The 20,590-nt window shown below is 40.5% G+C and overlaps 1 protein-coding gene across 2 annotated transcripts in view; it reads right to left on the bottom strand.

Annotated features, from left to right (window-relative positions):
* Positions 1-18,222, bottom strand: part of MTCL1 (microtubule crosslinking factor 1) — a 49,935-nt gene extending 31,713 nt beyond the window's left edge. Inside the window, exons 1-4 of one of the 2 annotated variants that reach the window (XM_027676454.1) lie at positions 18,181-18,222; positions 11,072-12,397; positions 9,968-10,123; positions 2,071-2,163 (exon numbers count right to left, since the gene is read on the bottom strand). In XM_027676454.1, coding sequence (XP_027532255.1) covers positions 2,071-2,163; positions 9,968-10,123; positions 11,072-12,340 — 1,518 coding nt within the window. In that variant the 5' untranslated portion in view covers positions 12,341-12,397; positions 18,181-18,222. Of the gene's footprint in view, positions 1-2,070; positions 2,164-9,967; positions 10,124-11,071; positions 12,398-16,065; positions 16,141-18,180 lie in introns of those variants that run through there. The other variant, XM_027676464.1, reaches the window with a different exon arrangement.
* Positions 18,223-20,590: the final 2,368 nt, after the last annotated feature.

Below are 20,590 nucleotides of genomic sequence, written 5' to 3'. Positions count from 1 at the left end.
CTCAGCCTCAGTCCTAGAAACACCAACAAAAGCTCTTTCTTTAGAGGACGCATATAACTACACTTGTTCCAATGCAAGGCCATCTGAAACATTATTCTTTAAATGTGACTTCTCCGTCAATATTTCAAAATCAAACCATGGCATGACCTGCACCCAACACTTGTACAAATTAGTTGTACAACATCTCATGTTCTGCATGGATGACATAGTGTTTCCACTTCAATCAAGCTGTGGTTCACATTAATAAAGAAAAGGCAGATGGAAAATGAGTACAGAGCTGCTGCTTACAGATGCCAGTTTCCACTATTTTCCATTCTGCAGAACAACAGCCTCTCCCTTTCCTGACCAGCTCCATAGATGAAATCTATGAAAGCCACAGTACACCAATGACCACAACAGTTCAAACCACTGGAACACACCCTTGCAACAAACAACGTTCACATAGGAACAAAGAATACTTCAGGAACAAGGACTTCCCAGCAATAAATACTGCTAGGAAATACATGTTTGATTTTCATGACAATATTCAGATGCTTCTGACACAGGCTACTAGTCCATACTACATGGTTTACTGTGGACTTGCTTGCCATTTAAATGATGTGCTCCGGCATAATGCAAATTTTTAGCATCTACACTACTATGTCTTAAAAAGTTCCTGATTAATTTAAAATTATTTACAGTAGTTGCCGACTTAACTGTGTTTCAAATGAAGCTTAAAAGTAACCTGGAACAAGGTTAGCTATAATGGCCCAAAAAACATACACTGCTAGCACACATTAATTTGATGCCATTAAACATTCCTAAAAATGAAATAGTAAAAAAGGGGCTGATTTTAAATTTAATTTTTACAGGAAGAAACAAGTTGACTTGATGCTGATGAAGGTTCTTCCTCCAAATGAAGTTATGGTTAAACACAGCAAAGATCTGATTCATTTCCACCAGAAATCCTGGTAGGTGATAAAAAACAAACACTATCAACCGGATGGGCATAGTCTGGAAAAAAAATGAAGAATCCAGAAGACATTTGTATTCTTCTATTTCTACTGGCTGTCAACATAAACAGCTAGCTTTGATTTTGCTGCATTTTTCATTGTTTTTACAAGCTGTTAGGATCTAAGTCCCTGTGGTCATAAATTCTTGCAAAGACTCTAGTTGAGGCAAATTCATAGAGTATTATGCTTTTTCAAAGGTTAGCAATTGCAAAAATAAAAAAGAACTTTAGGAGGCAGGCACAGCTTCCAAAAAGCTTTCATGGCCAAGGAAACTAGGAAGGAAATCAATTAACTGGTTGCCTTCAAACTGTTTGCTCCAGTAGACATCAACTGGAAATTAAAGCTAGTTATGAAAAAACGGAGAGATACCACTTGGGCATAAAGAGATTAGTTGGCACAAGGAAGAATGTTTTACACTATGCAACAATTTTGCTGAGTTTAGTCTATGAAGTAAATTTAAAGAGAAAACAGTTAAGAGCCAAACAGCCTGCAAAAGTTTGCAACAGATTTTTTTCACTCTAGGAGCTAGAGACCACAAAATGATTGACTAATCTGTTCCAGCCTTCAAAAGAGCAGGGGGAGCCCACGTAAAAAATATGATTTATTCACCAGCTATTAACAAGAAGGTTGGAAGAACGGGGTACAAGAAATACAAGAGAGTCCTGATCTGTGTCTGAGTTATGTGTATGTAATGACTCCTCTGACTTTGGAGAAGTGTTCGATTTTCTTTGGACTAGGAGGAGTCAGAATAGGGCATAGTGCCAAACTGCACTCCTAGAGATCAAAAGCACCCTTCTCCCCAGCTCACGGCGAGCTGAAGGGGCTGATATAATTCTTCATGCAGTATTTCATGTCTCTACCATGACTTGTCCACAGAGGGAAGAAAGCAGAGAAGCCAGATTCACAGTGGCAAAATAGGCTTGAGTTTACATTTCCTCAAATTCCAGATTCTTCATTTACTGGCATGAGGTCAAACAGGCACAGCCACCAGGACACACATTCCCAAGTCCTGACAAACAAGGTCCACGTCACACGTCATGGTCATGCGTCTCTCCCAGCAAGTGGGTTTTGTATTTACCTGGATGATCCTTTCAGTAAACTTTTCTTGCTCCTCTTGGTGAAGTCTTGTCTCCTGCTCAAGCTGAGCCTGAAGCTCCTGTATCGATACATTCTGTACAGGTAAAACAGGGGAATCCCTGAGCTGGTCAGCAGGACAAAGGAATAGGTTTAGCAGAAAATGTGTCTCCGTGGTGTAAGAAAAAGGAAAAAAGGAAAGAACTGCAGGACAGACATCTGCACAACTCACGGTTATCAATAGTTAAAACCAAAGCACAGTGTGCAAATAAATAGCAATGCCCTAAATATGCGTGGGAATTTCCTGTGTGGCTTCTTCTGAAAGCCAAGCTGGGATGCTGGTGTTACGTATTGGATATTCCCTTCAGGCCTCTACTCTGGGTTTACACTTGAATAGCTGAGAGAGTGCACCATCAATGACGTTTGCCAGATGAACTCCTATTTACAGGATTACCTATAATTGGTGGTGCATTTCTTTATGATAATTAAAAGCTGTAAAATTTTAACACCTCTGCAAAAGATTAATCTAATGCACATAATTGAACCAATTATTCATTTGCAATACTTCTGATTGGGCAGTTTGTGGGATAACATTTATTAAACCAACTAAGTATAGAAGGTCCCTTTCTTCAGATACAAGACAGCTCTCCGCACAAGTTGACTTCATTCTGTGATTTCTGCTCAAAATAATTATTACAAAAATCCCACTGTGATAAGCTATGTGAGTCTGAGGTCTGGTCAAAATGGTCAAGCATCCCCACTTTCAGGTCCAATACTATTTTAATCTTAATACTTTCTATGTTATGTTCTCATTAAGTTTGACATCCCATCCGCTCTACTCCTGAAAGTTACTTAACTCAAAAATAAAGACCCAAGAAGGCAGAGTCAAATGCCATTATTTATAATGGGTTAGTTAATCCCATGGCACTTTTATTGCTGATCAGAACTTTCTATGCCCTTCACTTTGTGTCTCTGACATTGGAGCTAAAACTGATTTATCTATATGAAAGTGGTGCTTAGCTAGATGCCATTCTCTTCATGTGTGTGACCACAGAAAACACTACAGCACCAAATACCTAATTCCTAGAGTAAAGGCATATTTAAAGAAGGGATTGCTTCAGGCGTCAAAGTGTAATCCCAAATTCAACTGGATGATGTTTAATGCGCCTCAACCTCAGCAGCTGCAAGGTCGTGAGACTGTTCTCAGTTGTGTTGCCATTTCCCCTCTGGCATCAGCCCTGGCACCCATCTTCTCCCCAGTCACTCCTTCCACTTTCCAAGAGCAAAGCCAGCAGCTGCTGCTGTTCAGGTCACAGCAGCCCTTGTCGGGACACTTTTGGTTATTCAAAATATATTTATCACTGGAACAGACACTCCTCTCTTCTCCTCTAGGGAAAAAGGAAATAGGGCAAATGGAAGGATCTCTCATTAACCACCTTCTGGGTCGTACTTTGCTGAAAACCAAAAGTGGACCTACATACGCTTTTTGGGCACTATCAATTCCTTCTTTACTTGAGTCACCTATTGACTTGTGCACGTCTGTTTTGCACTGAAGAAAAGACACTTCCAGCCCTCTGAAAGGTACACATAAAGCAACCAAGAGAACGTTATCAGCCTTATCAAGTTCATCTCACACCATAATGTGTCTGCAGACATTTTGTATTGCATCAGGTCAAAATTTGGTCTCACAATTAATTTGAAAAAAAATAATTGTGATGGGATTTGAAAGTTTTGCACAATCATTTGTAAATCATCAGTTTAATTCTCTCATCCAACAAAGGAAAAATTACTTTAATCAGAAATTTCTACATTCTTTTATTCTGATCAGGCTTCTTTAGGAATATGGCAAATAAGAACCGATGTACCAGTTAGTTCAGGTGTAATTTGAAAAAAAAGTCTATTCCTTCTTTTCATGAATTCAAAATCAGCCAAAATCATGAAAAGTGGAGCTGGTGAAAACAGATACAATATGGAAACGTTTTTCTGTTTGCAGTAATCACTGATCTTAATATGCTTCTCCTTACAGTCATACAATTACAGATTTAGATAATTAGAAATGTTGTTGGTCTTGGGATTCCTGAAGCTGGAAGCTGAATCAGAGCAGCAAAAGTTGCCCGGAAGGTTAGATTTAAATTTTTCACTATTTGCTTCACACTTGTGTTTTCCAGTGAAGAATGATTTGCTAAAACATAATTTGTTCTGCTTCAAATTAGTATAAATTCGAGTCACATAGTTATGTATATACTGCCAACACCTTATGTCGGCAAAGTTAGGGCAAGAAAATTATTAATTTATGCAATTTTTTAATAAACATAGCCCATGCAAAGCCAAGATTCAGGAAACTTGGGAGCTAGGCTTATGCGACAACTGTTGGAATTACAAGATTAAATTTACCATAGAGATCGACTATTACATGGACACTAAGTGCAAATCATTTCACAACTGCTTTGCCTCTTTAAGGACAATACATTTTTGTAAGTGCTACAGCAAACGTTGAAAAGTCACTATGAATGCAGAGCTGCACGCCTCGTTCCTTCCAGGGCAACCTGAGGACTCTTCATAGTCTATAATTATATAAAATGTCATTTCTACCAGAAGCAGTGGGATTTGCACTGCTCATATCATGGGAGATAAGGTTGCTTAAGTGCCTAATACATTGCTGCTAAATATCTGGATTGTGAATGAAGAATATATAGAAATGTATCATGTGATATTTGTGTAAGCAGTACAAAATGGACCTGATGCTGCACTGATGGATGTTTGTATGTTTGTACGTGGAAATCAGTCCCCTATCACACAATCTGTAGGGTAGCACAACTGTTTTGTTTTGTTTTGTTTTGGAAAGTAACACTGCTACAAAATGGACACAAAAGTTGATAACCTGTTAACTTCCATTCTTTGTTTCCTTTGTTCTGATTAAGGAATGCGGTACATGAGGAATGGAAAACACCCCGAATGCCATGGCCACCACACGAAGTACTGACACCACAGACACAAACTCACTACAATGAGACATACAAACACTATATAATGTGAACTACAAGCTACTCTACCACAGCACCACAGAGACAGTTGCACTTCATCCAGAGCTCAACACCAACTAACATTTTCCCATGTATCTCAGTTATGGAATTACCAGATACACTTCCACTCTTGGCCTCTTGGACAGGCACTGCCAAATCCTTCTGCTCAGTACTTTTATCTCACCTGTTATCACTCCAGAACAAGCTAATACATGCCGAAGTCTTTACCTCACGAGGATATGCAGAGAAAAATCATCCATACCTGGGGAACTTCACCATTGCTCTCTCACTGCACTGACCCCTTTTGACCGCTCTCAGAATGTTGACAGCTTTTCAGGTTACTTACCAGCTCACACAATCCCATATTTCTGCCATGACTTGTTTTTACATGATTCCCATCCACCAGGTATGACTGGGTTTTACTTGACTGTTTTCTCCATGTTACGACAGCTAATTACAGTCTCAATTTGCCTGCAAACTTAATCAATTTATAGGCAACAACTGTGAACATCAAATTTCATGGAATCTTTCTTTTCAATATTTGCCTTTTTTTTTTTTCAGGAGTGATCAAACAAAATAAGCCAGAGGAGGAAGGGTAGAATGATAATCTCCAGCATTTGTGCGCAATTCCAAGGAAGTCAAAAGATTAATATTTTATGTTGCTCCTCTAATGCTATGTTATAATGCTTTGATATTTGGACCTTACATTTGACCACACAGTTTAGAAACTGATACTTTTTCACATGGGATAATTGCATGCACCAACCAACCAGATCAGAAAAAAACTTTCAGAGCCCTTTGTAATACTTTTTACATGCAATACACATCTAACTGAATTCTCAGAGGCTGTTTCTGAAGATGTACTCTTCTGCTCATTCCTTGAAAATAGATGACACATATCCCATTTGCTAGTGTACAATAGGCAGCTGTGTGGTTATTTGTCTGTTGCTTATATGGAAAGTCTCTGAGATTGGGAAAACACAGAACACTTTGCTCCAAGTCTTTAAAAATCCATCTCATTGTATGGATAGTATACAAAGTCTCACTGAGTTCAGTTAAGACTCAAATATCTAGATTTACATCATAAAAGGTATTCTAAGCCATTATATTGTCAACCTTTACAGAATCTTACATAGCAAGAAAGAATACAATACATCAAAGTAAGTTATTCTTGCTGTCCCTAATCTTGGTGGGAACAGCATCAGTTTGTCTTCCTTCTTCCCACAGTTTTGCACTGGAGGAATGGTGGATATAAGACACACTACTTTCTATGGGGTCCTCACTGGTTGCTGTTATATTGTTTTGGTTTTTTTCTCAGAAGAAAGAAAAGTCACAATATGTAAAACATTCACTGTTTCCTTTCTGGGAAAACAAAATCTTCAACCAGAGAAATGGATGTGCAAATTTTCTGCACATGGCTAGGAGCTGTTGCAAAAGCCATCCAGCTGAAAAGCATGAAATTATGAAAATTGAACAGAAGCACCAGTTAAAAAATAGAACATTCAAAATATAGATCAAAATTCTCCAACTATGTCCAAAATGGATCCATACAGAAGTTTTGATTCAAAGTAGGTGGTAAAGTGTCTTGGGTTGGTGCACACAACTCAGGTATAAACTTAGAGTAATGGAGATGTTTTACATTTCTTATTGGCATGATAAGAAAGGAAAATGGATAAATAGGTAAACAACGGCCTAGAAAAAACTATTCTTCAATGTGAGCTATTCCTATTTTATTACTAGACCTCATGGAAAATTTGTTTTTTAAGATGTGCTCTCACTTTCTCTATTTTATCTGCTTTTAATTTCATTCTTTTCTGGTGACATCCGAAATGCAAAGATGAGTGCTTTTGCCTTTGGTGCTACCTACTTACTCAGGTGAAGACAGAATTGATACCTTCTGAAGGAATGGAGCTAGGAGATACAGCTCCAATTTAGAGCATCAGGGATCAAATACTGTAACAAACCATATTTGGTCATTTGAAAGAGTGAAATTTTTCTTCTTCAGAATGTCTTTTTCTTTCTGAATAAATAGGAGCAGACTACTTAAGGAAGCTGCTTTTTGTTTATGGATATTCCATTGGTAAAATTCACCGGAATTGGATATTCCATTGGTAAAATTCACCAGAATTATTTACTATTTTCCCCACTGGTTTCATAGTGTGTTTGCTCCATTAAACATTACCTTTTCTAGTTCTTCTGTTTGCTTTAGTCAAGGCAATTCTTACTAGTTCACCTGCTTTTTCTTTGGATGGTAAAGAATTATTTCCCCTTCCCACCATAGTGCAGCTCTGCTAAAATCATGAATAATGGATTGAATATCCACCCCAATGGGCTCCAGCCTCCCACAACAGCAGCTGAATGGCTTGTTTCAGCAAGAAAACAAAGCCCTGCTCTTAAGGCAATTTCAAGATATAATTTCCCTTGGTCAGGGACTCTAACCAATCTCCTTAACATGCAAATACATTCTAATAATGCTGTTGCACTAACAACTGCGGTGCAAAGCCCAGACAAAGGCAGATGTTTACAGATAGGCTACAGGGTAGTTTCAAGCACATGTCTGTCTGCATTTATTGTACTAATCAAACAATTAGGCTCCCACAATTTTTTTAAATATAGAAGAAATGGCTAAACAGAAACTGCCCAGCATTGCTTGTGAAAAGTTTAGTTTAAAATTCAAACTTAGAAAAAACTAAATTTAAAAAATGTGTTTGCTTGAATAAAGAGAAAACATTTGCCTCAGTGACATGAAATGTGTTGTTTTCATGCTGAAAGTCCATACACATTAAGAAGATCATCAACCAGTGTTATCCACCGGCCAGTGTGTATATTTTGACTTCATAAATTAAAGAAGATAAAGACTCATGCGTAACCATACCTGCTGTGGGCATATATAAGGCTTGAGTCTCCATTTGAAATTTCTGTGGTAATAAAAAAAACCCCTTTGGTATTTGAATAGTATTTTATTCCTGCTCATTCATCTGGCACAAAAAATTAGTAGCTTTCGCTAGTGCAGTGTATGAAAAAAAATTTTAAAAATTACATTAAACCATGAAATTAAATTGAATAATGAAATTAAAAATGATACATTACGAAATCGTTTTGAGAATTTTTCTACTTCACTTGGGTTTGACTACTACAGATTTTAAGATTTCAACAAGCTGCCTATCCACTGAAAAGTTTCAGCATAAAGTATTGCAATACTCTTTGTTGCTTAAGTACTAGTGACTGAAAAAACACCTTAATCTTCAACATTGTCTCAAGTTAGGCTATTTCAGGCCTAGCCTTACCCATACTTTGAACACATCTGGTCTTAAACTTGCTATTCTCTACCTTTGATTATAATTACTGGCTTGTTCCTTGTCAGGCTATGGTGTAAAAACTGTCCATCCTCTATTTAAGCACAGTTTGCTGTACATAGTTTGCACATCATCCCATCCTGGGAAAGGAAAAAAAAAGATGTGCCAAAGTTAGCCAAATCCCTAATCTTAATAGAGGGCTTACATATATAGGCTTTAATATAATAACAAGGCTGTTCTAGGATAAGGGGGAGCCAATAAATATGACAGACTTTAAACAGAAATACTGTAAACATTTGCTGGGGTCAGAAAATCCGCCATAACTATCCACCAATATCGATTTCTTATTGCAAAGGGATCCATGCTGAACAGCAAGATTTCTCTACCGCATCCACCCATTTCACCACTGAGGAAGAATGACTTTACCTTTCACTGAGAGATTTACACTGTTCTGGGTTTATCAGATATCCTTCCTGAGGTCATTAGCACCGTTAAAAGTGAAAACTTAGAAGAGAAGCTGCTGAGCAAATTCATTATACTCATACTACCAAAACTCTGTGCTGTCAGGATACTTTAGACCAAACCAAACAAAACCAGTGAAGAATTACCTGTGTTAAGATGAAGGGTCACTTTCCATTTGATATTCAATACAGCATTGTTCTGCTTGGCTACCAGCTGCCCTGGTAGCTACCCCTTCTAGTTCTTGCTTTTGCTTACTCATATACCCAGCTATCCCAGGCAGCAGTCCCCTTTTCCCAGACTCATTTAGGAGTTTCAGATATATTAAGTCTTCTGCACATGTCTCTAGAATTAAAAATATATTAAAACTCATCCTTCACTAGAAGCTACTCTAACCATCACAAGATGGTTTTGGCTTCCCAGTGGCCAGCAGAAAAGTTTTTCAATGCTCAAAGCCTGGCTTTATGGAGACAGATCAGAACTTGTTTTCTTCTGACCAATTGCAGTGTCTGGACAACCTATGTTCATGAGAAAGTAGCTAAGGAGATGTTTACTGAGGCACACATGGCCTCTGCATGATGAAGATTCAAATAAAAACTGATAGATGTTTTTGACAAATGGAAAAGAACTCAACAACCCAAACAATGAAGAATATGCTTTAAATAAGCTTTTTTGGAAACTGCAGGGTGCTGTGTTCCCTGTTGAGAATCACCATGCACACCAGCATCAAATCTTCTCTTGTGCAAACTACTGCCAGGCAAAATGCAAAGCAATTTCTACCTGTAGACTTTCCAGATTTAAAATATCCACCAGGTGAAACCTGGAAGCATGATCTATCATCAGGGATTACAACTTCTGGAGATCTTTCATTTCTGTACTCAATTGGAGCTGGTCCCTGAGCTGTACTTTTACCCTTAGCAAAGCTATGGGAAGAGGGTGATGACTTCAAGGTCAGGACCAATTTGCTTCTCTGCAACTGCAAGGGGCAAACAAGATCAACCACAAATTTCACAACAGGGGTGCTGAGTTTGGTCCAATTTACTCCCCCAACCCCTGCCTTCTGTTACTCATCTCCTGGCTAAGGCAGCAGGAGGCAGGGAGTAAGAAGGGCTGCTTTGCTGACCTCTAGCCTGAAACAGCCCTTGTCTCCTGGCCTGTAGAGTTTAATGTCTCCATCAGCTCTGCGGTGTGGGTCGGTGGTGGCTCGCTGGTGGTGAATCTCTTGCTCCTCTCCACGATCTTGTTTGAGCTGCCACTCCATCTGATCCCTCAGTTTGGACTGTTAGGTGCATGGGCGGTTTATAACAAAAAAACAAAAAGGACAGGAGGGAATAAAGAAAACAAAAATGGGTAAGGTAGACGACTGGAAAACTACAAGACAAAGAAAAGCGTGAACAGAAAAAACAACTTAAATACAGTGGCATAAGAAAGTGAAGAGAACAAAACCAAAATGAGGATGAGCAAAATGATGGGCTGAAACATCTGAAAAGCAAAAAAGAGAAAGAGAGGAAAAAAGAATGCAAACACTGGTTATGAGGCGCATGCAATGAGGATGCATGAGTCAAACCAACAGCAAGCATACAAGTCATGAAGGATATGGGACACAAGGCTCTTCCTTCCTTACTTGTGCTGTGCAGAAAAGCCATATCCAGTGTGGCAGTTGTGGCAGTTTAGACATGCGCCCATGGGCAACGCTTTAGGCAAGGCAGTCCTTCGCTGGCTACAGAGCTTCTCACCCGCTGCTCGGTTAGGGGAGTGAGCTGTAAGCAGGCTTTTCAAAACACATCACTTAGAAAACTGCATTTGGATGGGTTCTTTTGGCAAGGCTTTTGAGAACATGCCTGACCCTTTTACAAGAAAGCATAATAAAGACCTCCTCACATTTCTTAGCAAGGCTTCTAATTTACATTCTTCAGAATTTTTTTTTTAATTAATCTCCTCTTTCATGGGGCAACACTGTTGTTACAGACAAAAATAAGACAGATCTCTCTAACACCAGTGGATTAGCTTTTTTGCCATGAGGAACCGCCTCTGAATCAAAGGAGTTGTGCAAATAAATAAAAGAAAAAAAACCCTATAAAGTGTTTGTTTAACATTACACACTTCAATACATTGCGGGTCTGAAATCATAACAAAGCAGCTGTGAGGAAAATTAGCTCTAGGGTAGCAATGCCAGAAAGAAAGAGAACGATAAAACAGAAAGAAGGCAAATAAGAGGCTAACCTACCTGGAAGTCGGTGATTATTTCCTTCCCCAGGTTACCAATGGGAGAGTCTCGGGACATGGATGTCATTGTAGATAGAAAACTGGAAGACTCTGTGAGATGGGGAAGAGGGGAGAGGTCCTCCATCTGCTCCTTAAGGCCCTCTCCAATGTGATCAACCTTCTCCAGGAAGGTCTGCAGCTCCTTCCGGAAAGCTTTCATCCTGGTGTTGACGGTGTCTAGAAGCTCTGGCTCATGCTTATCTTCTCCCCTTTCCTCACCACTTCTGAAATTCTGCTCGGTGGATGGGCTGCTGGTTATGCGCACCTTTGCATCATAAATCAAGCTGTCTGTGTCGGTGATAAGGCGGTCCACCGTCCTTTCAAGCCGCTCAGCCTCACGTTTGATGTTAATTAAAGACTCGGTGTCCTCTTTCACTCTCATGAGCTCGGTGGAGCACAGGTCACTGATTTCTGATGGCTTCCCACTCCCAAAACCTGATGTCTTCTCATAAACTTCTTCAGAGTCACTCTCACCCCCAATGGGCCCCTCTCTCTTTGGCTGGGATGGACGACCATCTTCGCTGTCACTCTCTTTTTTCCCAGCATCACTGTCAGCATCACTGTCCCTGGGGCTGGAAGTGCGAAGGCCCAGGTGAGAGGCAAGATCATAACGCTGGACATTGGACATCAGGACCCTGTTCTCATACTGGAGCTTCATCACTTTCCCGCTCAGTTCATTGATTTGTGACCTGGCTGACTTCAGCTCCTCTTGCAAGGTCCCACCGCACTTGGATGCTGCGTCATCCAACCAGCCAGGCTCCTGGCCTGGCTCAAACTTGAATTTGTTCAGCTCATTCGTTAGCTGCTTGTTGTGATCCTCAATTTCGGAGATCGACCGCCTCAGCAGCTCTGCTTCCTCTTCCACGAACTGCAGGTGCCTGCGCAGCTCCGTGGCCGACTCCACGGAGTCGCCGTAGGGCGAGGTAGGAATGCTTGAAATGTGGTCCCTGCTGAGACACTCTTTTTCATACTGGCACCTCATATCCTCCATCTCAGCTTTAATCCCCCTGTTCTCCACCTCCAGTTCCACTATTTTTCTGCCCAGTATGTTGGCTTCCTCCTCCACCAGCTTCAGACGAAGTTTCAGCTCAGCCTCCCTGGTGCTGGGTGGGCCCCCTGCCTCCCCGGTAGGCAGGGGACTGTCCACATCTCCATAGATGGACTTGTACTTCTGGAGCTCCTGCTCCAGTTCGTCCTTCTCCCTCCCCAGTCTGGCCATCTTCTTACGCATCAGCGCAGCCTCCTCTTTGGCAAACTGGAGCTGGCACTTCAAATCAGCACTGTCCTCCTGCCAAGAATAATCACCCCCACCCCAAGATTATATTATAATAGAAGCAAAATCAGCAGCTTATTTTCCAAAATCTCCACCTCCCCATCCTCTGCACTGTATTTGTTAGGTATGCAAACAATACACAGACAGAGCTGCGCACACCACACAGTGGACACATTTCATGGCTTCGTCTTGGTTAAATTGGCAAAGCAACTTGACCAGAGTTAAAGAGGGGGAAAAAAAAGTGTGCCTGTGCAGGTGTTCAGTGATGCAAGAGTGCCAGTGCAATGTTTTTTCTCAAATACTGATCAAATTTTGTTGAAAACAATGACTCAAATGAAAAGGCTCCATGATTTGTTGGCACTTTTTGTTACATTTATGCTTGATGGCACACTTATTCCCCTTTAGCATCGTGAAACGAAGACTACACAGATGAATTTGCTCATCATAATCCAAAATTTCGGATTCCTTCAGATAGAAAGCACAAAAACGGGTGTGCTAAACTGCATGGCTGCCTTGAAAAGTGAAGACTTTAATTAGTATGATCTCATAATGCTGTGAAATAGATGGAGTTCCTAACTAATTTTCCAAATAGGAAGCAACTGTTGTCTCTGCTGCTGTTATTATTAGGATGGAGCAGATTGTGATCTCTGTTTCTGGTATGGACAACTGTTCACAAGGGAGATTGGTGAAAACATGTGAGAAAGGAAAGAAAAATTCATTAAACTGTGTTTACATCCAAATACATCCCATGTGAAACCCTGCATTTTTCAGGAAGTACCAAGATATAAAAGACTGTTTTGTTTTATTTGTGTGTGTTGGGCATTTTAAAGCACTGCATCTCAACTCAAATGAAAACTCTAGTGTGTATTGTGCTGAAATAAGAGACAAGGTTAAGTAATTTCTAAGCCGATGAACAATTTCTTTGCATGAATCACTTTCATGAATTGTCATGGAGATACAGGCACTTGGCCTCGAAAGAGACACATTTATCAGCATTAGCAGTATAATGGAAGGCAGGCCTTGAAAGATGATCTCTTGAGACGGTAGATTGTATCATTGTTGGTAGGCCATGTGGACATATGTGCAATTTTCTATGGAAACTTCATTTCAATCCCTGGAGCACTGTTATCTTTCACAAGCACCATTTTGTTATAATTCCTAATAATGGAAACCAAATCCAGAAGAAAACATCGCTGACTTTAATTGTTCACCCAGATCAGGCTAATGAAAAAAACTAAAGATTACAAAACTAATTACGGCTCAGCAATCTGAGGAAATTATTTAATTTCTATAGCACACATCCTAGCACATTGGTGACAGTGTTTTCTATGTTACCTAGATCAATTTCGTCCCTTTCTATTTAGATATATACTAATTATCTCTTAATTTCAGCTATTATTAACTGATAAGAAAAGTAATTGGTTGTATACTTCTGAACTCAGCCATCTTTCTTACTGATGCTGCTTGCTGCAGGTTGGGACTTTAAAAAAACTGAATAGAGAAATAAGAGTTTTGTATGAATTCAATCAAGGTGCATATGATCAGTTAGAAGCAGAGCCTCTAAAAGATGGGCTTTCTATCTTCCCTATTGTCTCCTTGCATACACATTCCTCTTTTTCACACATATATTTGCAAATTGCTTTTCTCTTTATAACTCTAAAGTGCAAATTAAGTATCAGATTAAAACCTGGCAAAATTCCATGCAGCCTCCACTGGAGTCACTCTGAATTTTGGTTGCTCTGGCTGAATAAGGCTGTATGATTAAAGCACCATCTTTTGTCAGGGCCATACAACACATTACCTCTGTTTCTTCTACCATGGAGAATTAATTTTTCCCCACAGCTGTAGGTTTTGCTTTTAGGGAAATACAAAGATCACAAGGAAAGTAACAGCCAGACCAGTGCTGCACATCAGAGCTCACAGGTGGGGTGATTACTCCTGGTTATTTATTTATGCTTATAGCTAATTGGACATTTTTCTTATTCTGTCTTTGTAATCCAGCATTCTTTCCCCCCGCTTCTTGTCTGCCTTTGGGTTCAATGCCCAGCCTTGAGAGGCACTAGCCAGTGCCTTGCACCTCCCCAGCTGCAGGCAGCTGAAGCGATGTCTGAGGGAAAGGGCAGCCTGCTCGCACCTCTCTGCCCTGCCTGAGAACACCAGGGGCCAGCTCCTACCCAGGGGTCAGAGGGAGCTCCAGCCAGACAGTATAAATAACAATTTCAAACAGTATAAATAACAGTCACTGTGTCACATTTGTGACAACACACTCAGCATTTTGAAGCTTTTGAAGAAAAGGAAAAGGCTTCAACGAGTTTAGGGTCAGGCCCCCAATGTTTTTGCTCGGCATCACTGCATGACTCAATGCATTTGTGGAGTTAGCATGTTATTATAGCAGGACAAAGCTATTGTTAACTTCTTTAACAGCATTACTTTATTGCCAGGTTTTGTCTTAGCAAATTCTTTTTCTTGGAGGGGGGGAAAATGAAAGGATCAAATTTGTAAGTTTTGTTTTTTGCAAGTGCTGAAAGAAACAATTTTTTTCTTTAAACAAATACAAGCCTCACACAAAACAACAAAGCTGATGGATGTTAATCTTGCCTACTAAATATGGATCCCATCTGGAAAGGTGAGAAAGCTCTAGATCTTCCCCGCTTCCCTGCCAGGGAACATGACTACTGAAAATCCCATTCCCTGGACAGCTTTTTTCCAAAGGAAAAGAACGGTTAGGAGAGATTTATCAGCCAGATCTAAGCATGCCAGAAGGGTAGGACTCCAACCTTCATGCATCTGTCCCTCAGAAACTTTGTGTACAGAAATATCAGCAATTTCTTGATCAGTTGAAACCAAGTAGAAACAGTGAGAGGGTGAGACACCCACACAGGCAAGCAGAGTTTTGACACATAAGGCAAACTAAGGAGAGGCCAAATCACCAAAATTAAGAACATAAGTTCATAATAGTTTATAAGATAAGTTATATCATGGATGAAAAGAAAGGGAAAAAAATTTAAAAAAAAGAGTAACCTTTCCATCTTTTTGGAGAAACTAGAGGCTTAAATCCCAGAGGCTGAATCTGGACTATGGCCTCCAGACTGTATTAAACATCCAGTATGTGGATGCTTTCCTAAAAGGTGTACATAGGACAAATCATATAAAAAGAAAAGAAGGAACAGTAGTGTAAAAACATTCCATCAGTCATGGTGCTCATCACCAGACTTTAAGAGATCATTAAGGATAAATGGGAGTTAATGATTACTGATAGTGATTATTTGCATGCAATTGCACCATGGCTCTGCACGGCCCTTCAGAAGAATGTTAATGGGGAAAAAAAGCAGAAAGAAAAAACCCAGATCCCTCCCTACAGAGTCTGCAGTCTAATTTAGACAAATGTAGAATGTGGAGATAAAGAAATGAAACGTACAGGAAATAGATTAACTTAATTATGCAATGTAAATGATGGGATGAGAATGAAGAGCTGATCAAAAATTCCTCAATATGATATTTCTTTTCTGCCAAGAAGACACAAAGCTAGATAGAGGCCAATGCCATCTCCTCTACCACCATCACCACACCAGCTCAAGGGAACTGCCAGGCAGAAGATGGGAAAGCGGTTTTGGGGTTGCAAATCTGACGACAGGGCAGTATGACCAGCACCCAAGCATCTGGCTGAGTGCCAGCACTCCTACCTTGCGCTGGAGAACCGCTTTTCTTTGTGTTTTGCCTGGTGCCTGGTATTTTCCAAGAGGCTCCGTTTTGCAATTCTGCTGAATAAAAACTTTTTTCTTCAATACTGCTAGAGGCGAGTAAGTGCTACCATGAATTCTGTTTTTACATGACTTCAAGACAATCAGTCTTGTGTATTATTTACTTGCTGTGCCCTGCAGTGGGTGCAATGTTCCAGCTAATTTTCATGATGAGTTCTCAGTAAGTAAAAACACCAGTCTTGCCATATTCTATACATATCTGTATAGAATCTAAGTTTGTGGTTGCTTCTCACTCACAAAACATATAATGGGTATTTGAACTAGCTCTATGTATTCAGGATGGTTGTCCCTCAAGAGCAGCATTTTGATCCTACTGGGCTATATCTGTACCAACCCTTTTGGGCCATGCCCCAGCACCCAGCGGTTGTTTGACCAGGTTGGACACTTGCTGCGGTGCACTCTGATCTCCACCGGAATACACCTCTGAATGGATACCTGGGTTTGAAGAAGGCTGTAAGTAACACCCTAGAGTTGGGAGATAGCTAGGACATGTACCTGTAGGCTGGGCCATGTCAATACGTAAGATTGTTTCTCAGTCTTTCCTACCCTAAAGAATTGGTGAAAATAACTGAGTGGCCACCTTGCAGAGTGCTGACGCAATGGTTTTCATTTCCAAGCCCAAATCCTTTCCTTGCATGACTTACTATGTGCGTGTGTACAGCACAAAAGTTTTTCTTCCCCTGTGGCTTCTGGGATCACTTCCCCACATTGCGAGTGGTGCTGAGCTCACCCTTGGTTACTCAGTTAATTTTGTGAAGTCCTTTTTAAGGCTTCCCAAGGCAAATTACAACTACTCTTAATGCCTGGACTTGGGCACAGGAAACAAGCACAAGAATCCATTCCATTTGCACAGCAATGTATTTCCAGGAATGAGGAAAGGAAAGACAGTGCTGCCCACAAACCCCAGTGGACACAATCGTGCCTTCACATAGCTTCATCTGTAATCTGTATGTGTGCGGGCACGTGTATATATTTCATCCATGTATTTTACAGACTTGCAGAAAAAATAAACTCTCTGACCTGACTGATGACTTAAATAATTCCCCGTAGCAGGCACTGCAGGAAGAAAGCCCAGTGCTCCATTTTAAGGTCTGATTAAGCCATGTTTGTATCATCTTGGCGGGGACACTCAGTCTGTCACGTCCCAGTAAAGCAGGCTGAAGCCCCCCGGTCTGCTCACTCAGCTTCCTGTCCTACGCCTTCAAGTTCAATGTATTGTAGTTACTAATTATGGTTATTATTATAAATCAATGGATTTTAAGGCTAGACAACCCATAGGTCTTGGCTGCATACACTAATCCTGCCAAGGGGGCAGCAGGGGAAGTGCATCCTTTCTCTAATGAAGGCACGATGTCACTCTTGGCTTCTTTCCCAGTGAGGTGAAATACTATCCCCATCTCTCTGGCTATAAACAGTAACTGTATGGGTGCTGGGAAAAGCTTTAACTCCTACAGTCAGCACAAAAAGCAGAGGAAACCGGGCAGACCGCTTTCCTGAGAAGGATCAACCTATGTGATTCCAATAAAACCAATGTCTAAAGGGAGACTGAGTGGGTAGCTTAGGCTCTGTGTTGTACCTCAGATCAGAGAGCACAAGTTCATGTTCTGCTCCCCTGACACCAGAGAGATCAGACTCTGGGTTGCGACACGAGAGCTTGCGAGGTGTCGTTGCAGTGTGTGAACTGCATTCCCTGCCAAGACGCTCATTAGCACAAAATCTTTGGCACTGTGTATAAATTTAGTTAGTCCCTAAGCTGTGATCCAATTACTTTGTGAGGAAAGGTGATTTTCTCTTCTTGTAGAAAACCTGCAGCCTGAATCTATGGATACAAGCACAATGAGCCCAAGAAACTGCACAGTTTAGAGACCATACTTGTGTCCTAAATTGCTTCTACATTATCTCTGGGAGGTCTCAGTAGATTAAGGCCTAATTGCACTCTAGTTAATATGCCTGATGGCCCTGTCAAAACCCATAAAAAGAAATTTTGAGTTTTAGCATGTGATTTTGCTCAAAGGTGCATGTTCATGAAAACCATACCTGGGTAAATGTCTTTTTTTCTTTGTGGATTTCTCTGCTGCCTCTTCTCTTCAGGGAACTCTGCAACGGAAGCAGTGCTGAGTTATTGATAAGCTAAACACAAAGCCTGCAAGTTTGGCAGGGCTCACCACTATACAATTAATTTAGGAGAAAGAAATAATATTCTCCTGAGCAGCTGGGGATTTCATTTTTCATAGTAATTGTTTAAAAAAACCAAGATGATCAGGTCCTTGTCAGTGAATTTTTCAATGTACAAAATTTCCCACCAAAACAAGGAATAAAATTAGTTAAAACTTCACAGAGCGAGGACACTCCCTACCTCTCGCTTTTCTTCTATGGACCACCCCAATTTTTGGCAAAACTTCCTTTTTGCATGGGGCAATGATTCATGTTTGATTAATCCAGGGCAGAAGTCCAAGAATCTTACTCACAGTGGATGTGAAACACATTGTGGAAACCTCAGAGAAAAGCAACCCCCTCCCAAAAAATAGGCAAGGACATTCATGTTTAAGTTATGTGGTGTAACATAATTGGTTAATCTGTGCTAGCAAATATACTGAGGAGCCCAGATAAAACTCTCTGGGTATTTCTGAATTTACTTTATAAATCAGATTTGATTGGCTTTGCAAATCTTTATATCCCTTTGTAAGCAAGTTTTTTAAGACGTGGAAATGACGTCATCACCACTGCTTCATTTTCAGAAACTTCTCAGCACCCAAATGGAAAATACGGTTTTCCTGAGAAGCGAGGGGTGGAGCACCATCGGCACATTGTTGGTGTTTGCACTGACTTGTGTCTCAGGACCCATGTTCAAACCAGTGTGAGGTGGGTCTGTTTAGAAAAGGCATAAATTTGACACTTTCCAGGTTGAGGTATCAGAGGGGATCAATAGGTATTTGGTAAAAATTTAGCCCAGTGGGCTATATCCCAGTCTCTGTAACCCACACCAACTCAATACTGCAAAACATGAGCCCAGTGAATAGGAAGGGAAAGGAGGGAGAGGTATCCTGTTAATTAGCTAAGCCCAGTCTCGTGCCCAATCATCAGATGGCAGAAAACACACTGTGAGCTCGGGGACTAGCACAACCCCCCATGCAAATCCTAACCAAAAGCTTTCCCCGGCTTTGTGGTTTCTGACTGTTAAGTTATGCAGCTACTGTGCATTATAATTATTGCACACAAAGACAAATCTCTCCTTCTGCTCTTTGTTATACATAGTTAAGTTTTTAAAATCCATTCATACACAGCACCATATGCCCAAGACATACTACAGTTTATTTTTGCTAATCTGCTCTCTGCTTTAATCCAGTGATTTCCTATAACTAATGAAGCTGAGTAAGAGAAATGTCTTATTCTGGATACTGAAACAGTTTAATAAAAAAAGACTTTGAACACTAAAATCCTCATATGAGAACCTGTTACACAAGCTTAGCCAGGATAAACAATTACTGTTTTCTCTTTTTTTTTCTTGATTTTTCTTCTTTTTTTTAACGTGGTTTTATTCTGAAAGCAGATATGTAACTGAAAGCAATTACTAGCCAGCAGTATCATGCCCTGGCATGTGAGATGCATGGCTATGGCTGAAGAGATATGGGGCATAGCCCTCGTCCTCACACTCACTTTTTCATGTGACTTCAAACAAGAGCAGCTTGAGAGAAACGAGGTTGTTTAGATACTGCATTTAATTTGTAAGCTCTTAGAGTCAGGGATGAGGCTACCAATATCTGCAGATAACTCCATGCACAATTGTAGCAAACAGCTACCAATCCTGCTAGAAGTGAAAAACCTTGTGCAAAATGCTAAAAACCTCTTGCTCTTAGGTATAGGCAAAAGATTACACTTAGACACATCAAGCTGTAGAAGCTAGGGGATATAAACACATGGACTATGGTATGCAAGAGAAAGTAATAAAGCCTTTGCTGTGTTATACAGGATAAATAAGGGGAAGGGAATTAAAATTTGGGTAGATGACATGGTTGAGAAATAGGTAGGTAGTGATCTGGCTTTGGAAACTGTAAGCTCTACTCCTCACTGAAACAATGCATTTCACAGATCCAGACTAACAAGTCTGTAACATAGTGCCCTAGATGAGGCCTTGCTTTAAGCATTTTCACACTGCCCCATTTGGATTTCCATAAGAACAACCTTGTGATCAGTGCTCAAGTGGGAGACTGCTTTGTATTTCCACAAGGCAGAGACTCAACCTTAGGCTGAGTCTGTTCTCAGTGTAAGAAAAAGAATGCCATAAGAAAAAGAATGGACTATTTACCTCTGGGAGTTACAGTGGATTACAGGGAGAAACTTCCCTCCCATGTGTCAGTGGAGGGCTAGAAACACAAGCATGGCAACAAGGGACTGCCTGGCCCAAACTCCCTAACCCAACAGGAAAGCAAGGCAAGATCTCCATTTC

Source organism: Neopelma chrysocephalum, unplaced genomic scaffold (assembly GCF_003984885.1).
Source record: "Neopelma chrysocephalum unplaced genomic scaffold, ASM398488v2 Primary Assembly neopelma1_22, whole genome shotgun sequence".
Classification (NCBI taxonomy): domain Eukaryota; kingdom Metazoa; phylum Chordata; class Aves; order Passeriformes; family Pipridae; genus Neopelma; species Neopelma chrysocephalum.
Note: the sequence above shows the minus strand (reverse complement) of the source record. Positions and strands in the feature narration are given on the sequence as shown.